At 48.1% G+C, this 20,817-nt stretch overlaps 1 protein-coding gene across 1 annotated transcript in view; it reads left to right on the forward strand.

Moving 5' to 3' along the window:
• Positions 1 to 20,817, forward strand: part of LOC139569896 (ryanodine receptor 2-like) — a gene marked incomplete at its 5' end in the record, with an annotated part of 288,568 nt that overhangs the window by 186,567 nt on the left and 81,184 nt on the right. The window contains 7 exons of the mRNA XM_071391220.1: positions 2,481 to 2,681; positions 3,581 to 3,686; positions 4,007 to 4,153; positions 6,157 to 6,430; positions 8,233 to 8,347; positions 12,625 to 12,757; positions 17,962 to 18,065. Coding sequence (XP_071247321.1) covers positions 2,481 to 2,681; positions 3,581 to 3,686; positions 4,007 to 4,153; positions 6,157 to 6,430; positions 8,233 to 8,347; positions 12,625 to 12,757; positions 17,962 to 18,065 — 1,080 coding nt within the window. The remainder of the gene's footprint in view (positions 1 to 2,480; positions 2,682 to 3,580; positions 3,687 to 4,006; positions 4,154 to 6,156; positions 6,431 to 8,232; positions 8,348 to 12,624; positions 12,758 to 17,961; positions 18,066 to 20,817) is intronic.

Here is a 20,817-nt window from a genome sequence, read left to right on the forward strand (position 1 = left end):
CCAGTACTCGTTGTTAACAGGACTGTGTCTCTCTAGATGTGCCACCTGCTCCAGTACTCGATGTTAACAGGACTGTGTCTCTCTAGATGTGCCACCTGGTCCAGTACTCGTTGTTAACCAGACTGTGTCTCTGTAGATGTGCCACCTGGTCCAGTACTCGTTGTTAACCAGACTGTGTCTCTGTAGATGTGCCACCGGCTCCAGTACTCGTTGTTAACAGGACTGTGTCTCTCTAGATGTGCCACCTGCTCCAGTACTCGTTGTTAACCAGACTGTGTCTCTGTAGATGTGCCACCTGGTCCAGTACTCGTTGTTAACAGGACTGTGTCTCTCTAGATGTGTCACCTGCTCCAGTACTCGTTGTTAACCGGACTGTGTCTCTCTAGATGTGCCACCTGGTCCAGTACTCGTTGTTAACCAGACTGTGTCTCTGTAGATGTGCCACCTGGTCCAGTACTCGTTGTTAACCAGACTGTGTCTCTGTAGATGTGCCACCGGCTCCAGTACTCGTTGTTAACAGGACTGTGTCTCTCTAGATGTGCCACCTGCTCCAGTACTCGTTGTTAACCAGACTGTGTCTCTGTAGATGTGCCACCTGGTCCAGTACTCGTTGTTAACAGGACTGTGTCTCTGTAGATGTGCCACCTGCTCCAGTACTCGTTGTTAACCAGACTGTGTCTCTCTAGATGTGCCACCTGCTCCAGTACTCGTTGTTAACCAGACTGTGTCTCTGTAGATGTGCCACCTGCTCCAGTACTCGTTGTTAACCAGACTGTGTCTCTGTAGATGTGTCACCTGCTCCAGTACTCGTTGTTAACAGGACTGTGTCTCTCTAGATGTGCCACCTGCTCCAGTACTCGTTGTTAACCAGACTGTGTCTCTGTAGATGTGTCACCTGCTCCAGTACTCGTTGTTAACAGGACTGTGTCTCTCTAGATGTGCCACCTGCTCCAGTACTCGTTGTTAACAGGACTGTGTTTCTGTAGATGTGCCACCTGCTCAGGTACTCGTTGTTAACCAGACTGTGTCTCTCTAGATGTGCCACCTGCTCCAGTACTCGTTGTTAACAGGACTGTGTCTCTCTAGATGTGCCACCTGCTCCAGTACTCGTTGTTAACCAGACTGTGTCTCTCTAGATGTGCCACCTGCTCCAGTACTCGTTGTTAACAGGACTGTGTCTCTCTAGATGTGCCACCTGGTCCAGTACTCGTTGTTAACAGGACTGTGTCTCTGTAGATGTGCCACCTGCTCCAGTACTCGTTGTTAACCAGACTGTGTCTCTGTAGATGTGCCACCTGGTCCAGTACTCGTTGTTAACAGGACTGTGTCTCTGTAGATGTGCCACCTGCTCCAGTACTCGTTGTTAACCAGACTGTGTCTCTCTAGATGTGCCACCTGCTCCAGTACTCGTTGTTAACCAGACTGTGTCTCTGTAGATGTGCCACCTGCTCCAGTACTCGTTGTTAACCAGAATGTGTCTCTGTAGATGTGTCACCTGCTCCAGTACTCGTTGTTAACAGGACTGTGTCTCTCTAGATGTGCCACCTGCTCCAGTACTCGTTGTTAACCAGACTGTGTCTCTGTAGATGTGTCACCTGCTCCAGTACTCGTTGTTAACAGGACTGTGTCTCTCTAGATGTGCCACCTGCTCCAGTACTCGTTGTTAACAGGACTGTGTTTCTGTAGATGTGCCACCTGCTCCAGTACTCGTTGTTAACAGGACTGTGTTTCTGTAGATGTGCCACCTGCTCCAGTACTCGTTGTTAACCGGACTGTGTCTCTCTAGAAGTGCCACCTGCTCCAGTACTCGTTGTTAACAGGACTGTGTCTCTGTAGATGTGCCACCTGGTCCAGTACTCGTTGTTAACAGGACTGTGTCTCTGTAGATGTGCCACCTGCTCCAGTACTCGTTGTTAACAGGACTGTGTCTCTGTAGATGTGTCACCTGCTCCAGTACTCGTTGTTAACAGGACTGTGTCTCTCTAGAAGTGCCACCTGCTCCAGTACTCGTTGTTAACAGGACTGTGTCTCTGTAGATGTGCCACCTGGTCCAGTACTCGTTGTTAACAGGACTGTGTCTCTGTAGATGTGCCACCTGGTCCAGTACTCGTTGCTAACCGGACTGTGTCTCTAGATGTGCCACCTGCTCCAGTACTCGTTGTTAACAGGACTGTGTCTCTAGATGTATCACCTGCTCCAGTACTCGTTGTTAACAGGACTGTGTCTCTAGATGTATCACCTGCTCCAGTACTCGTTGTTAACAGGACTGTGTCTCTGTAGATGTGCCACCTGCTCCAGTACTCGTTGTTAACCAGACTGTGTCTCTGTAGAAGTGTCACCTGGTCCAGTACTCGTTGTTAACCGGACTGTGTCTCTCTAGATGTACCACCTGGTCCAGTACTCGATGTTAACAGGACTGTGTCTCTCTAGATGTATCACCTGCTCCAGTACTCGTTGTTAACAGGACTGTGTCTCTCTAGATGTGCCACCTGCTCCAGTACCTGTGTGACTGTCAGGTGCGCCACCGTATCGAGGCGGTGGTGGGCTTCAGTGATGACTTCGTGGCTCATCTCCAGGACAACCAGCGGTTCCGCTACAACGAGGTCATGCAGGCGCTCAACATGTCGGCTGCCCTGACTGCCAGGAAGACCAAGGAGTTCAGATCCCCGCCTCAGGAACAGGTAGATCAGTCAGTCACTCAATCAGTCAGTCAGTCAGTCAGTTAGTCAGACAATCAGTCAATCAGTCAGTCAATCAGTCAGTCAGTCAACCAGTCAGTCAGTCAGTTAATCAGTCAGTCAATCAGTCAGTCAGTCAATCAGTCAGTCATTCAGTCAGTATGTCAGTCACTCAATCAGTCAGTCAGTCAGTCAGTCAGTTAGTCAGACGATCAGTCAATCAGTCAGTCAGTTAGTCAGACAATCAGTCAATCAGTCAGTCAGTCAGTCAGTCAATCAGTCAGTCAGTTAGACAGTTAGTCAATCAGTCAGTCAGTCAGTATGTCAGTCAGTCAGTCAGACAATCAGTCAGTCAGTCAGTCAATCAGTCAGTCAATCAGTCAGTTAGACAGTCAGTCAGTCAGTCAACCAGTCAGTCAGTGAATATCTTTATACTATCTTACTATTCACCTGTTATGTTCCCCAGCGTTGCTGGGTCAAGTCTTGGTCACTTTATCTGGGTGGCCAGATGTTTCATCTGTGGGTCTACAGATGGTCATACTATCAACAAACTATCTGTTGATAAGCACTGCCTGCTAAGGGTACGGTTTGGATTAGAATAAGGGTTAGGATTAAGGTTAGGGTTAGCATAAGGGTTAAGTTTAGGGTTAGAATAAGGGTTAAGTTTAGGTTTTGGATAAGGGTTAAGGTTAGGGTTAGTAGATATTTTAATTTTTACTGATAGTCTGTAGAGCATCTACAGATGGACTATCCAAATGACCCAAGTCTTTTCTGTTTTGTTAAATGAACCACCAGTTTGTTAAATGATGATCTTTCACCCGTTTGTTAAATTAATACTTAACCGATCAGGGCCGTAGGTTTGTTGAGCAGGTCGGTACCGTTCAGTGATGTTCTCCTCTCAGATCAACATGTTGCTGAGCTTTAAGGACGAGAAGGTGGACTGTCCCTGTCCAGAACACATCAGAGGACAACTTGTAGACTTCCACCAGGACCTGATGACACACTGTGGTATGTCTAACACTGTAGTACTGGGACGCCTCCCATTAGTTTCTCTACCCCTAACCAGGCCAGACTAGAACAGCTTGTAGACTCCCACCAGGACCTGATGACACACTGTGGTATGTCTAACACTGTAGTCCTGGGCTGCCTCCCATTAGTTTCTCTACCCCTAACCAGGCCAGACAAGAACAGCTCGGCTTGGCTCAGTTGAAAGCTTCATTGAAGTCACTACAGTGACCTTGAATTCATATCTTAACGGTATTAATATTTTCCCTGTTGGATTTACACCCGGGAGTTAGTTAACACGTTACCCGTCCTTCTGTCATCAGGCATAGAGATAGACGAGGACAAGCTGAACGAGGCAGACAGTGACTTCACCATCCGAGGAAGACTCATGTCTCTGGTGGAGAAGGTGGTCTACCTGAAGAAAAAGATGACCTTCATGCCGAAGAACAAGAAGAAAGATAAGAAACCCAGTAAGTAAAGACACAGTGTTACAGACACAGTGTTACAGACACAGTGTTACAGACACAGTGTTACAGACACAGCCTTCCCTCTGTAGGACACAGTGTTACAGACACAGCCTTCCCTCTGTAGGACACAGTGTTACAGACACAGCCTTCCCTCTATAGGACACAGTGTTACAGACACAGCCTTCCCTCTGTAGGACACAGTGTTACAAACACAGTGTTACAGACACAGCCTTCCCTCTGTAGGACACAGTGTTACAGACACAGCCTTCCCTCTGTAGGACACAGTGTTACAGACACAGCCTTCCCTCTGTAGGACACAGTGTTACAGACACAGCCTTCCCTCTGTAGGACACAGTGTTACAGACACAGCCTTCCCTCTATAGGACACAGTGTTACAGACACAGCCTTCCCTCTGTAGGACACAGTGTTACAGACACAGTGTTACAGACACAGCCTTCCCTCTGTAGGACACAGTGTTACAGACACAGCCTTCCCTCTGTAGGACACAGTGTTACAGACACAGCCTTCCCTCTGTAGGACAGCACTAACAGATCTGGGATCAGGTAGGATTTGGTTAGACAGCACTAACAGATCTGGGATCAGGTAGGAGTTGGTTAGACAGCACTAACAGATCTGGGATCAGGTAGGAGTTGGTTAGACAGCACTAACAGATCTGGGATCAGGTAGGAGTTGGTTAGACAGCACTAACAGATCTGGGATCAGGTAGGAGTTGGTTAGACAGCACTAACAGATCTGGGATCAGGTAGAGTTGGTTAGACAGCACTAACAGATCTGGGATCAGGTAGGAGTTGGTTAGACAGCACTAACAGATCTGGGATCAGGTAGGAGTTGGTTAGACAGCACTAACAGATCTGGGATCAGGTAGGAGTTGGTTAGACAGCACTAACAGATCTGGGATCAGGTAGGATTTGGTTAGACAGCACTAACAGATCTGGGATCAGGTAGGATTTGGTTAGACAGCACTAACATATCTGGGATCAGGTAGGAGTTGGTTAGACAGCACTAACAGATCTGGGATCAGGTAGGAGTTGGTTAGACAGCACTAACAGATCTGGGATCAGGTAGGAGTTGGTTAGACAGCACTAACAGATCTGGGATCAGGTAGGAGTTGGTTAGACAGCACTAACAGATCTGGGATCAGGTAGAGTTGGTTAGACAGCACTAACAGATCTGGGATCAGGTAGGAGTTGGTTAGACAGCACTAACAGATCTGGGATCAGGTAGGAGTTGGTTAGACAGCACTAACAGATCTGGGATCAGGTAGAGTTGGTTAGACAGCACTAACAGATCTGGGATCAGGTAGAAGTTGGTTAGACAGCACTAACAGATCTGGTATCAGGTAGGAGTTGGTTAGACAGCACTAACAGATCTGGGATCAGGTAGGAGTTGGTTAGACAGTACTAACAGATCAGGTAGGAGTTGGTTAGACAGGACTAACAGATCTGGTATCAGGTAGGAGTTGGTTAGACAGCACTAACAGATCTGGGATCAGGTAGGAGTTGGTTAGACAGCACTAACAGATCTGGGATCAGGTAGGAGTTGGTTAGACAGCACTAACAGATCTGGGATCAGGCTGGTCCTTTTCTGGGTCTGTCTGTCTGTCTCTCTTTCTCTGTGTCTCTGTCTGAATAGAGAGACCAGACTAAAGGATTTGTCATTGTCCTTGTCCCAGTGCTTTGCTCTCTGTGTCTCTGTCTGAATAGAGAGACCAGACTAAAGGATTTGTCCTTGTCCTTGTCCCAGTGCTTTGCTGTGTGTCTGTCTGAATAGAGAGACCAGACTAAAGGATTTGTCATTGTCCTTGTCCCAGTGCTTTGCTCTCTGTGTCTCTGTCTGAATAGAGAGACCAGACTAAAGGATTTGTCATTGTCCTTGTCCCAGTGCTTTGCTGTGTGTCTGTCTGAATAGAGAGACTAAAGGATTTGTCCTTGTCCCAGTGCTTTGCTGTGTGTCTGACAGCGGTCTTGTTGCCTCCTGTCCTTCAGGCACGTTGCAGCAGCTGATCAGTGAGACCATGGTACGCTGGGCCCAGGAGAGCATCATGGAGGACCCAGAGCTGGTCAGAGCCATGTTTGTCCTCCTCCACCGTCAGTACGACGGTATCGGGGGCCAGGTCCGGGCCCTGCCCAAGGCATACACCATCAACTCAGTCTCTGTGGAGGACACCATCAAACTGCTGGCGTCACTGGGACAGATCAGATCGCTGTTGTCTGTACGCATGGGGCGTGAGGAGGAGAAACTGATGATCAGAGGACTGGGGTAAGGGCACTACACTACATACTACATACTAACCCTTCAGCATGGGCCGTGAGGAGGAGAAACTGATGATCAGAGGACTGGGGTAAGGGCACTACACTACATACTACATACTAACCCTTCAGCATGGGTCGTGAGGAGGAGAAACTGATGATCAGAGGACTGGGATGAGGGCACTACACTACATACTACATACTAGCCCTTCAGCATGGGTCGTGAGGAGGAGAAACTGATGATCAGAGGACTGGGGTAAGGGCACTACACTACACACTACATACTACATACTAACCCTTCAGCATGGGCCGTGAGGAGGAGAAACTGATGATCAGAGGACTGGGGTAAGGGCACTACACTACATACTACATACTAACCCTTCAGCATGGGTCGTGAGGAGGAGAAACTGATGATCATAGGACTGGGGTGAGGGCACTACACTACATACTACATACTACATACTAACCCCTCAGCATGGGTCGTGAGGAGGAGAAACTGATGATCAGAGGACTGGGGTGAGGGCACTACACTACATACTACATACTAACCCTTCAGCATGGGTCGTGAGGAGGAGAAACTGATGATCAGATGACTGGGGTAAGGGCACTACACTACATACTACATACTAACCCTTCAGCATGGGTCGTGAGGAGGAGAAACTGATGATCAGAGGACTGGGGTGAGGGCACTACACTACATACTACATACTACATACTAACCCTTCAACATGGGTCGTGAGGAGGAGAAACTGATGATCAGAGGACTGGGGTGAGGGCACTACACTACATACTACATACTAGCCCTTCAGCATGGGTCGTGAGGAGGAGAAACTGATGATCAGAGGACTGGGGTAAGGTAGGATTTGGTTAGACAGCACTAACAGAGACCAGAGGGTAAACAAACAGAGTAGAGCTAGTAAACATTACATCTAGTGCATAATGTTTACTAGCTCTACACTGCTTGTCTCTTGGTCTGATCTCTCTACAGACCAGACAGTCTAGTTGATAATGTTTACTAGCTCTACACTGCTTGTCTCTTGGTCTGGTCTCTCTACAGACCAGACAGTCTAGTTGATAATGTTTACTAGCTCTACACTGCTTGTCTCTTGGTCTGGTCTCTACAGACCAGACAGTCTAGTTGATAATGTTTACTAGCTCTACACTGCTTGTCTCTTGGTCTGATCTCTCTACAGACCAGACAGTCTAGTTGATAATGTTTACTAGCTCTACTGTGCTTGTCTCTTGGTCTGGTCTCTCTACAGACCAGACAGTCTAGTTGATAATGTTTACTAGCTCTACACTGCTTGTCTCTTGGTCTGGTCTCTCTACAGACCAGACAGTCTAGTTGATAATGTTTACTAGCTCTACACTGCTTGTCTCTTGGTCTGGTCTCTCTACAGACCAGACAGTCTAGTTGATAATGTTTACTAGCTCTACACTGCTTGTCTCTTGGTCTGGTCTCTCTACAGACCAGACAGTCTAGTTGATAATGTTTACTAGCTCTACACTGCTTGTCTCTTGGTCTGGTCTCTCTACAGACCAGACAGTCTAGTTGATAATGTTTACTAGCTCTACACTGCTTGTCTCTTGGTCTGGTCTCTCTACAGACCAGACAGTCTAGTTGATAATGTTTACTAGCTCTACACTGCTTGTCTCTTGGTCTGGTCTCTCTACAGACCAGACAGTCTAGTTGATAATGTTTACTAGCTCTACACTGCTTGTCTCTTGGTCTGGTCTCTCTACAGACCAGACAGTCTAGTTGATAACGTTTAGTAGCTCTACTCTGCTTGTCTCTTGGTCTGGTCTCTACAGAGACATCATGAACAACAAGGTCTTCTACCAACACCCCAACCTGATGAGAGCTCTGGGAATGCATGAGACCGTCATGGAGGTGATGGTGAACGTCCTGAGTGGAGGGGAATCCAAGGTAACTGCTCATGAGGGGGGAGTGTGTGTGTGTGTGTGTGTGCTGTTAAATTTTTTTTTGCATTTGCTCTATTTGTGTATTTTGAAGTCCAGGGCCTTCTGCAGTTTTGATCTAGGCCCCGGTTAAACCAGTCCATTTAACACTTCACCACGTAAAAGACTGATCCCAGATCAGCACTCTGAGCTGCTTTGGGGCCCGGTTCAACCAGTCCATATAACACTTCACCATGTTAAAGACTGATCCCAGATCAGGACTCTGAGCTGCTTTGGGCCCCGGGGTCATGTCATTAGTGATTGATTATTCATTGATGTTATGTCGTTGATCAAATCAGATGTTAATGGTCACATACACATGGTTATCAGATGTTATTGGTCACATACACATGGTTAGCAGATGTTATTGGTCACATGGTTAGAAGATGTTATTGGTCACATACACATGGTTAGCAGATGTTATTGGTCACATACACATGGTTAGCAGATGTTATTGGTCACATGGTTAGCAGATGTTATTGGTCACATGGTTGGCAGATGTTATTGGTCGCATACACATGGTTAGCAGATGTTATTGGTCACATACACATGGTTAGCAGATGTTATTGGTCACATGGTTGGCAGATGTTATTGGTCGCATACACATGGTTAGCAGATGTTATTGGTCACATGGTTGGCAGATGTTATTGGTCACATGGTTAGCAGATGTTATTGGTCACATGGTTAGCAGATGTTATTGGTCACATACACGTGGTTAGCAGATGTTATTGGTCACATGGTTAGCAGATGTTATTGGTCACATACACATGGTTAGCAGATGTTATTGGTCACATGGTTGGCAGATGTTATTGGTCACATGGTTAGCAGATGTTATTGGTCACATACACGTGGTTAGCAGATGTTATTGGTCACATGGTTAGCAGATGTTATTGGTCACATACACATGGTTAGCAGATGTTATTGGTCACATGGTTAGCAGATGTTATTGGTCACATACACATGGTTATCAGATGTTATTGGTCACATGGTTGGCAGATGTTATTGGTCACATGGTTAGCAGATGTTAATGGTCACATACACATGGTTATCAGATGTTATTGGTCACATACACATGGTTAGCAGATGTTATTGGTCACATGGTTATCAGATGTTAATGGTCACATACACATGGTTAGCAGATGTTAATGGTCACATACACATGGTTAGCAGATGTTATTGGTCACATACACATGGTTATCAGATGTTATTGGTCACATACACATGGTTAGCAGATGTTAATGGTCACATACACATGGTTAGCAGATGTTATTGGTCACATGGTTAGCAGATGTTATTGGTCACATGGTTAGCAGATGTTATTGGTCACATGGTTAGCAGATGTTATTGGTCACATGGTTAGCAGATGTTATTGGTCACATACACATGGTTAGCAGATGTTATTGGTCACATGGTTATCAGATGTTAATGGTCACATACACATGGTTAGCAGATGTTAATGGTCACATACACATGGTTAGCAGATGTTATTGGTCACATACACATGGTTAGCAGATGTTAATGGTCACATACACATGGTTATCAGATGTTATTGGTCACATACACATGGTTAGCAGATGTTAATGGTCACATACACATGGTTAGCAGATGTTATTGGTCACATGGTTAGCAGATGTTATTGGTCACATGGTTAGCAGATGTTATTGGTCACATGGTTAGCAGATGTTATTGGTCACATACACATGGTTAGCAGATGTTATTGGTCACATGGTTGGCAGATGTTATTGGTCACATGGTTAGCAGATGTTATTGGTCACATGGTTGGCAGATGTTATTGGTCACATGGTTAGCAGATGTTATTGGTCACATGGTTAACAGATGTTATTGGTCACATGGTTAACAGATGTTATTGGTCACATACACATGGTTAACAGATGTTATTGGTCACATGGTTAGCAGATGTTATTGGTCACATACACATGGTTAGCAGATGTTATTGGTCACATGGTTAGCAGATGTTATTGGTCACATACACATGGTTAACAGATGTTATTGGTCACATCCACATGGTTAACAGATGTTATTGGTCACATACACATGGTTATCAGATGTTATTGGTCACATGGTTGGCAGATGTTATTGGTCACATGGTTAGCAGATGTTATTGGTCACATGGTTGGCAGATGTTATTGGTCACATGGTTAGCAGATGTTATTGGTCACATGGTTAACAGATGTTATTGGTCACATGGTTAACAGATGTTATTGGTCACATGGTTAGCAGATGTTATTGGTCACATGGTTAGCAGATGTTATTGGTCACATGGTTAACAGATGTTATTGGTCACATGGTTAGCAGATGTTATTGGTCACATGGTTAGCAGATGTTATTGGTCACATGGTTAACAGATGTTATTGGTCACATGGTTAGCAGATGTTATTGGTCACATGGTTAGCAGATGTTATTGGTCACATGGTTAGCAGATGTTATTGGTCACATGGTTAGCAGATGTTATTGGTCACATACACATGGTTAGCAGATGTTATTGGTCACATGGTTAGCAGATGTTATTGGTCACATGGTTAGCAGATGTTATTGGTCACATGGTTAGCAGATGTTATTGGTCACATGGTTATCAGATGTTAATGGTCACATACACGTGGTTAGCAGATGTTATTGGTCACATACACATGGTTATCAGATGTTATTGGTCACATACACATGGTTAGCAGATGTTATTGGTCACATACACATGGTTATCAGATGTTATTGGTCACATACACATGGTTATCAGATGTTATTGGTCACATACACATGGTTAGCAGATGTTATTGGTCACATACACATGGTTAGCAGATGTTATTGGTCACATACACATGGTTAGCAGATGTTATTGGTGACATACACGTGGTTATCAGATGTTATTGGTCACATACACGTGGTTATCAGATGTTATTGGTCACATTGTTATCAGATGTTATTGGTCACATACACATGGTTAGCAGATGTTATTGGTCACATACACATGGTTAGCAGATGTTATTGGTCACATACACATGGTTATCAGATGTTATTGGTCACATACACATGGTTATCAGATGTTATTGGTCACATACACATGGTTATCAGATGTTATTGGTCACATACACATGGTTATCAGATGTTATTGGTCACATACACATGGTTATCAGATGTTATTGGTCACATACACATGGTTATCAGATGTTATTGGTCACATACACATGGTTAGCAGATGTTAATGCGAGTGTAGCGAAATGCTTGTGCTTCTAGTTCCGACAATGCAGTAATAACCAACAAGTAATCTAACCTAACAAGTCCACAACTACTACCTTATACACACAAGTGTAAAGGGATAAAGAATATGTACATAAAGATATATGAATGAGTGATGGTACAGACGGCATAGGCAAGATGCAGTAGATGGTATAGAGTACAGTCTATACATATGATATGAGTAATGTAGGATATGTAAACATTATATTAAGTGGCATTGTTTAAAGTGGCTAGTGATACATTTTTCATCAATATTTTCATTATTTATTTGTTGATTGATTATGCATTGATGTCATGTCTTTAGTGATTGATTATTCATTGATGTCATGTCTTTAGTGATTGATTATTCATTGATGTCATGTCTTTAGTGATTGATTATTCATTGATGTCATGTCTTTAGTGATTGATTATTCATTGATGTCATGTCTTTAGTGATTGATTATTCATTAATGGCATGTCTTTAGTGATTGATTATTCATTAATGTCATGTCTTTAGTGATTGATTATTCATTAATGGCATGTCTTTAGTGATTGATTATTCATTGGTGTCATGTCTATAGTGATTGATTATTCATTGATGTCATGTCTTTAGTGATTGATTATTCATTAATGTCATGTCTATAGTGATTGATTATTCATTAATGTCATGTCTATAGTGATTGATTATTCATTAATGTCATGTCTTTAGTGATTGATTATTCATTGATGTCATGTCTTTAGTGATTGATTATTCATTGATGTCATGTATTTAGTGATTGATTATTCATTAATGTCATGTCTTTAGGGATTGATTATTCATTGATGTCATGTATTTAGTGATTGATTATTCATTAATGTCATGTCTTTAGTGATTGATTATTCATTGATGTCACGTCGTTGTAATTCTGCTCACATTTCTAACGTCACTTCCTGTCCCGGTCACTGTAGTAACATTGGAAAGCAAAGTAAACTCAGTAAAACAGCGTTGACTTGTCTGTTCCTTGTCTGTTAAAGGAAATCACCTTTCCTAAGATGGTGGCCAACTGCTGTCGTTTCCTGTGTTACTTCTGCCGCATCAGCAGACAGAACCAGAAGGCCATGTTCGACCACCTCAGCTACCTGCTGGAGAACAGCAGCGTCGGGCTTGGTGAGTGTGTGGTCAACATGGCTCCCTATGCACTACCTGGTACACTACTGCTGACCGGAGCCTGAAGGATTTAGACTGAAAGTAGTGCACCTTCTATAGGGAGTAGCTTGATATTCTGGATGCAGACGTTGTCTTTTCATTTCATTCTGATGAGATCTGAGGTGCTTTGGTATCCATAGGGTTTAACACACACTTTAGCTGGAGATAATGGTGTGTGTGTGTGTCTCTGTGTGTGTTGCCCTCCCTCCCTCTCTCTCTGTGTGTTGCCCTCCCTCTCTCTCTCTGTGTGTGTTGCCCTCCCTCTCTCTGTGTGTTGCCCTCCCTCTCTCTCTCTCTGTGTGTTGCCCTCCCTCCCTCTCTCTCTGTGTGTTGCCCTCCCTCTCTCTCTCTGTGTGTGTTGCCCTCCCTCTCTCTCTCTGTGTGTGTTGCCCTCCCTCTCTCTCTGTGTGTTGCCCTCCCTCTCTCTCTCTGTGTGTGTTGCCCTCCCTCTCTCTGTGTGTTGCCCTCCCTCTCTCTCTCTCTGTGTGTTGCCCTCCCTCCCTCTCTCTCTGTGTGTTGCCCTCCCTCTCTCTCTCTGTGTGTGTTGCCCTCCCTCTCTCTCTCTGTGTGTGTTGCCCTCCCTCTCTCTCTCTGTGTGTGTTGCCCTCCCTCTCTCTCTCTGTGTGTGTTGCCCTCCCTCTCTCTGTGTGTTGCCCTCCCTCCCTCTCTCTGTGTGTTGCCCTCCCTCCCTCTCTCTGTGTGTTGCCCTCCCTCCCTCTGTGTGTGTTGCCCTCCTTCCCTCTCTCTGTGTGTGTTGCCCTCCCTCTCTCTGTGTGTTTCCCTCCCTCTCTCTCTGTGTGTGTTGCCCTCCCTCTCTCTGTGTGTTGCCCTCCCTCTCTCTGTGTGTGTTGCCCTCCCTCCCTCTCTCTGTGTGTGTTGCCCTCCCTCTCTCTGTGTGTTGCCCTCCCTCTCTCTGTGTGTGTTGCCCTCCCTCTCTCTCTCTGTGTGTGTTGCCCTCCCTCTCTCTCTGTGTGTTGCCCTCCCTCTCTCTCTGTGTGTGTTGCCCTCCCTCCCTCTCTCTGTGTGTTGCCCTCCCTCCCTCTGTGTGTGTTGCCCTCCCTCCCTCTCTCTGTGTGTGTTGCCCTCCCTCTCTCTGTGTGTTGCCCTCCCTCCCTCTGTGTGTGTTGCCCTCCCTCCCTCTCTCTGTGTGTGTTGCCCTCCCTCTCTCTGTGTGTTTCCCTCCCTCTCTCTCTGTGTGTGTTGCCCTCCCTCTCTCTGTGTGTTGCCCTCCCTCTCTCTGTGTGTTGCCCTCCCTCCCTCTCTCTGTGTGTTGCCCTCCCTCTCTCTGTGTGTTGCCCTCCCTCTCTCTGTGTGTGTTGCCCTCCCTCTCTCTCTCTCTGTGTGTTGCCCTCCCTCCCTCTCTCTCTGTGTGTTGCCCTCCCTCTCTCTCTCTGTGTGTGTTGCCCTCCCTCTCTCTCTCTGTGTGTGTTGCCCTCCCTCCCTCTCTCTCTGTGTGTTGCCCTCCCTCTCTCTCTCTGTGTGTGTTGCCCTCCCTCCCTCTCTCTCTGTGTGTTGCCCTCCCTCTCTCTCTCTGTGTGTGTTGCCCTCCCTCTCTCTCTCTGTGTGTGTTGCCCTCCCTCTCTCTGTGTGTTGCCCTCCCTCTCTCTCTCTCTCTCTGTGTGTTGCCCTCCCTCCCTCTCTCTCTGTGTGTTGCCCTCCCTCTCTCTCTCTGTGTGTGTTGCCCTCCCTCTCTCTCTCTGTGTGTGTTGCCCTCCCTCTCTCTCTCTGTGTGTGTTGCCCTCCCTCTCTCTCTCTGTGTGTGTTGCCCTCCCTCTCTCTGTGTGTTGCCCTCCCTCCCTCTCTCTGTGTGTTGCCCTCCCTCCCTCTCTCTGTGTGTTGCCCTCCCTCCCTCTCTCTGTGTGTTGCCCTCCCTCCCTCTGTGTGTGTTGCCCTCCCTCTCTCTGTGTGTTTCCCTCCCTCTCTCTCTGTGTGTGTTGCCCTCCCTCTCTCTGTGTGTTGCCCTCCCTCTCTCTGTGTGTGTTGCCCTCCCTCCCTCTCTCTGTGTGTGTTGCCCTCCCTCTCTCTGTGTGTTGCCCTCCCTCTCTCTCTCTGTGTGTGTTGCCCTCCCTCTCTCTCTGTGTGTTGCCCTCCCTCTCTCTCTGTGTGTGTTGCCCTCCCTCCCTCTCTCTGTGTGTTGCCCTCCCTCCCTCTGTGTGTGTTGCCCTCCCTCCCTCTCTCTCTGTGTGTGTTGCCCTCCCTCTCTCTGTGTGTTGCCCTCCCTCCCTCTGTGTGTGTTGCCCTCCCTCCCTCTCTCTGTGTGTGTTGCCCTCCCTCTCTCTGTGTGTTTCCCTCCCTCTCTCTCTGTGTGTGTTGCCCTCCCTCTCTCTGTGTGTTGCCCTCCCTCTCTCTGTGTGTTGCCCTCCCTCCCTCTCTCTGTGTGTTGCCCTCCCTCTCTCTCTCTGTGTGTGTTGCCCTCCCTCCCTCTCTCTCTCTGTGTGTTGCCCTCCCTCTCTCTCTCTGTGTGTGTTGCCCTCCCTCCCTCTCTCTCTCTGTGTGTTGCCCTCCCTCTCTCTCTCTGTGTGTGTTGCCCTCCCTCCCTCTCTCTCTCTGTGTGTGTTGCCCTCCCTCTCTCTTTGTGGTGCCCTCCCTCCCTCTCTCTGTGTGTGTTGCCCTCCCTCCCTCTCTCTGTGTGTGTTGCCCTCCCCCCCTCTCTCTCTGTGTGTTGCCCTCCCTCTCTCTGTGTGTTGCCCTCCCTCTCTCTCTGTGTGTTGCCCTCCCTCTCTCTGTGTGGTGCCCTCCCTCCCTCTCTCTGTGTGTGTTGCCCTCCCTCCCTCTCTCTGTGTGGTGCCCTCCCTCTCTCTCTCTGTGTGTGTTGCCCTCCCTCCCTCTCTCTGTGTGTGTTTCCCTCCCTCTCTCTGTGTGTGTTTCCCTCCCTCTCTCTGTGTGTGTTTCCCTCCCTCTCTCTGTGTGTGTTGCCCTCCCTCCCTCTCTCTGTGTGTGTTTCCCTCCCTCTCTCTCTGTGTGTGTTTCCCTCCCTCCCTTTCTCTGTGTGTGTTTCCCTCCCTCTCTCTCTGTGTGGTGCCCTCCCTCCCTCTCTCTCTGTGTGTGTTGCCCTCCCTCCCTCTCTCTGTGTGGTGCCCTCCCTCTCTCTCTGTGTGTTGCCCTCCCTCTCTCTCTCTGTGTGTGTTTCCCTCCCTCTCTCTCTGTGTGGTGCCCTCCCTCCCTCTCTCTGTGTGTGTTGCCCTCCCTCTCTCTGTGTGTGTTGCCCTCCCTCTCTCTGTGTGGTGCCCTCCCTCCCTCTCATGTGTGTGTTGCCCTCCCTCCCTCTCTCTGTGTGGTGCCCTCCCTCTATCTCTCTGTGTGTGTTGCCCTCCCTCCCTCTCTCTGTGTGTGTTTCCCTCCCTCTCTCTGTGTGTGTTTCCCTCCCTCTCTCTGTGTGTGTTTCCCTCCCTCTCTCTGTGTGTTTTCCCTCCCTCTCTCTGTGTGTGTTGCCCTCCCTCCCTCTCTCTGTGTGCGTTTCCCTCTCTCTCTCTGTGTGTGTTTCCCTCCCTCCCTCTCTCTGTGTGTGTTTCCCTCCCTCTCTCTCTGTGTGGTGCCCTCCCTCTCTCTCTCTCTGTGTGTGTTGCCCTCCCTCCCTCTCTCTGTGTGGTGCCCTCCCTCTCTCTCTGTGTGTTGCCCTCCCTCTCTCTCTCTGTGTGTGTTTCCCTCCCTCTCTCTCTGTGTGGTGCCCTCCCTCTCTCTCTCTGTGTGTGTTTCCCTCCCTCTCTCTCTGTGTGGTGCCCTCCCTCTCTCTCTGTGTGGTGCCCTCCCTCTCTCTATGTGTGTTGCCCTCCCTCTCTCTCTGTGTGTTGCCCTCCCTCCCTCTCTCTGTGTGGTGCCCTCCCCCTCTCTGTGTGTGTTGCCCTCCCTCTCTCTCTGTGTGTTGCCCTCCCTCTCTCTCTGTGTGTTGCCCTCCCTCTCTCTCTGTGTGTTGCCCTCCCTCTCTCTCTGTGTGGTGCCCTCCCTCTCTCTCTGTGTGTTGCCCTCTCTCTCTCTCTGTGTGGTGCCCTCCCTCTCTCTCTGTGTGGTGCCCTCCCTCTCTCTCTCTGTGTGTTGCCCTCCCTCCCTCTCTCTGTGTGTGTTACCCTCCCTCTCTCTCTGTGTGTGTTGCCCTCCCTCCCTCTCTCTGTGTGTGTTGCCCTCCCTCTCTCTGTGTGGTGCCCTCCCTCTCTCTCTGTGTGTTGCCCTCCCTCTCTCTCTCTGTGTGTTGCCCTCCCTCCCTCTCTCTGTGTGTGTTGCCCTCCCTCTCTCTGTGTGGTGCCCTCCCTCTCTCTGTGTGGTGCCCTCCCTCTCTCTCTGTGTGTTGCCCTCCCTCTCTCTCTCTGTGTGTTGCCCTCCCTCCCTCTCTCTCTGTGTGTTACCCTCCCTCTCTCTCTGTGTGTGTTGCCCTCCCTCCCTCTCTCTGTGTGTGTTGCCCTCCCTCTCTCTGTGTGGTGCCCTCCCTCTCTCTCTGTGTGTTGCCCTCCCTCTCTCTCTGTGTGTGTTACCCTCCCTCTCTCTCTGTGTGTGTTGCCCTCCCTCCCTCTCTCTGTGTGTGTTGCCCTCCCTCTCTCTGTGTGGTGCCCTCCCTCTCTCTCTCTGTGTGTTGCCCTCCCTCCCTCTCTCTGTGTGTGTTACCCTCCCTCTCTCTCTGTGTGTGTTGCCCTCCCTCCCTCTCTCTGTGTGTGTTGCCCTCCCTCTCTCTGTGTGGTGCCCTCCCTCTCTCTGTGTGTGTTGCCCTCCCTCTCTCTGTGTGGTGCCCTCCCTCTCTCTCTGTGTGTTGCCCTCCCTCTCTCTCTCTGTGTGTTGCCCTCCCTCTCTCTGTGTGGTGCCCTCCCTCTCTCTCTCTGTGTGTTGCCCTCCCTCTCTCTCTGTGTGTTGCCCTCCCTCTCTCTGTGTGGTGCCCTCCCTCTCTCTCTGTGTGTTGCCCTCCCTCTCTCTGTGTGGTGCCCTCCCTCTGTCTCTGTGTGTGTTGCCCTCCCTCTCTCTGTGTGGTGCCCTCCCTCTCTCTCTCTGTGTTGCTCTCCCTCTCTCTCTGTGTGTTGCCCTCCCGCTCTCTCTGTGTTGCCCTCCCTCTCTCTCTGTGTGTTGCCCTCCCTCTCTCTCTGTGTGTTGCCCTCCCTCTCTCTCTGTGTTGCCCTCCCTCTCTCTGTGTGTGTTTCCCTCCCTCTCTCTCTCTGTGGTGCCCTCCCTCTCTCTGTCCCCAGCGTCTCCTTCCATGCGAGGCTCTACTCCACTAGACGTGGCCGCTGCCTCTGTGATGGACAACAACGAGCTGGCTCTGGCCCTGAGGGAACCAGACCTGGAGAAAGTAAGACAAGGCCCACCTCTAACAGCAAACTAACTTGTTCAGACCACCCTGTACCCAGTATAGAGATACAGTATGACCACCCTGTACCCAGTATAGAGATACAGTATGACCACCCTGTACCCAGTATAGAGATACAGTATCCCCACCCTGTACCCAGTATAGAGATACAGTATGACCACCCTGTACCCAGTATAGAGATACAGTATGACCACCCTGTACCCAGTATAGAGATACAGTATGACCACCCTGTACCCAACGTATAGAGATACAGTATGACCACCCTGTACCCAGTATAGAGATACAGTATGCCCACCCTGTACCCAGTATAGAGATACAGTATGACCACCCTGTACCCAGTATAGAGATACAGTATCCCCACCCTGTACCCAGTATAGAGATACAGTATCCCCACCCTGTACCCAGTATAGAGATACAGTATGACCACCCTGTACCCAGTATAGAGATACAGTATGACCACCCTGTACCCAGTATAGAGATACAGTATGACCACCCTGTACCCAACGTATAGAGATACAGTATGACCACCCTGTACCCAGTATAGAGATACAGTATGCCCACCCTGTACCCAGTATAGAGATACAGTATGACCACCCTGTACCCAACGTATAGAGATACAGTATGACCACCCTGTACCCAGTATAGAGATACAGTATGACCACCCTGTACCCAGTATAGAGATACAGTATGACCACCCTGTACCCAGTATAGAGATACAGTATGACCACCCTGTACCCAGTATAGAGATACAGTATGACCACCCTGTACCCAGTATAGAGATACAGTATGACCACCCTGTACCCAACGTATAGAGATACAGTATGACCACCCTGTACCCAGTATAGAGATACAGTATGACCACCCTGTACCCAGTATAGAGATACAGTATGACCACCCTGTACCCAACGTATAGAGGTACAGTATGACCACCCTGTACCCAGTATAGAGATACAGTATGACCACCCTGTACCCAGTATAGAGATACAGTATCCCCACCCTGTACCCAGTATAGAGATACAGTATCCCCACCCTGTACCCAGTATAGAGATACAGTATGACCACCCTGTACCCAGTATAGAGATACAGTATGACCACCCTGTACCCAGTATAGAGATACAGTATGACCACCCTGTACCCAGTATAGAGATACAGTATGACCACCCTGTACCCAGTATAGAGATACAGTATGACCACCCTGTACCCAGTATAGAGATACAGTATGACCACCCTGTACCCAGTATAGAGATACAGTATGACCACCCTGTACCCAACGTATAGAGATACAGTATGACCACCCTGTACCCAACGTATAGAGATACAGTATGACCACCCTGTACCCAGTATAGAGATACAGTATGACCACCCTGTACCCAGTATAGAGATACAGTATGACCACCCTGTACCCAACGTATAGAGATACAGTATGACCACCCTGTACCCAGTATAGAGATACAGTATGACCACCCTGTACCCAACGTATAGAGATACAGTATGACCACCCTGTACCCAACGTATAGTAGAGTACAGTATGACCACCCTGTACCCAACGTATAGAGATACAGTATGACCACCCTGTACCCAGTATAGAGATACAGTATGACCACCCTGTACCCAACGTATAGAGATACAGTATGACCACCCTGTACCCAGTATAGAGATACAGTATGACCACCCTGTACCCAGTATAGAGATACAGTATGACCACCCTGTACCCAGTATAGAGATACAGTATCCCCACCCTGTACCCAGTATAGAGATACAGTATGACCACCCTGTACCCAGTATAGAGATACAGTATGACCACCCTGTACCCAGTATAGAGATACAGTATGACCACCCTGTACCCAACGTATAGAGATACAGTATGACCACCCTGTACCCAGTATAGAGATACAGTATGCCCACCCTGTACCCAGTATAGAGATACAGTATGACCACCCTGTACCCAGTATAGAGATACAGTATCCCCACCCTGTACCCAGTATAGAGATACAGTATCCCCACCCTGTACCCAGTATAGAGATACAGTATGACCACCCTGTACCCAGTATAGAGATACAGTATGACCACCCTGTACCCAGTATAGAGATACAGTATGACCACCCTGTACCCAACGTATAGAGATACAGTATGACCACCCTGTACCCAGTATAGAGATACAGTATGCCCACCCTGTACCCAGTATAGAGATACAGTATGACCACCCTGTACCCAACGTATAGAGATACAGTATGACCACCCTGTACCCAGTATAGAGATACAGTATGACCACCCTGTACCCAACGTATAGAGATACAGTATGACCACCCTGTACCCAACGTATAGAGATACAGTATGACCACCCTGTACCCAGTATAGAGATACAGTATGACCACCCTGTACCCAGTATAGAGATACAGTATGACCACCCTGTACCCAGTATAGAGATACAGTATGACGACCTTGTACCCAACGTATAGAGGTACAATATGACCACCCTGTACCCAGTATAGAGATACAGTATGACCACCCTGTACCCAGTATAGAGATACAGTATGACCACCCTGTACCCAGTATAGAGATACAGTATGACCACCCTGTACCCAACGTATAGAGATACAGTATGACCACCCTGTACCCAGTATAGAGATACAGTATGACCACCCTGTACCCAACGTATAGAGATATAGTATGACCACCCTGTACCCAACGTATAGAGATACAGTATGACCACCCTGTACCCAGTATAGAGATA

The sequence above is a fragment of the Salvelinus alpinus genome, chromosome 3 (assembly GCF_045679555.1).
Source record: "Salvelinus alpinus chromosome 3, SLU_Salpinus.1, whole genome shotgun sequence".
Taxonomy (NCBI): domain Eukaryota; kingdom Metazoa; phylum Chordata; class Actinopteri; order Salmoniformes; family Salmonidae; genus Salvelinus; species Salvelinus alpinus.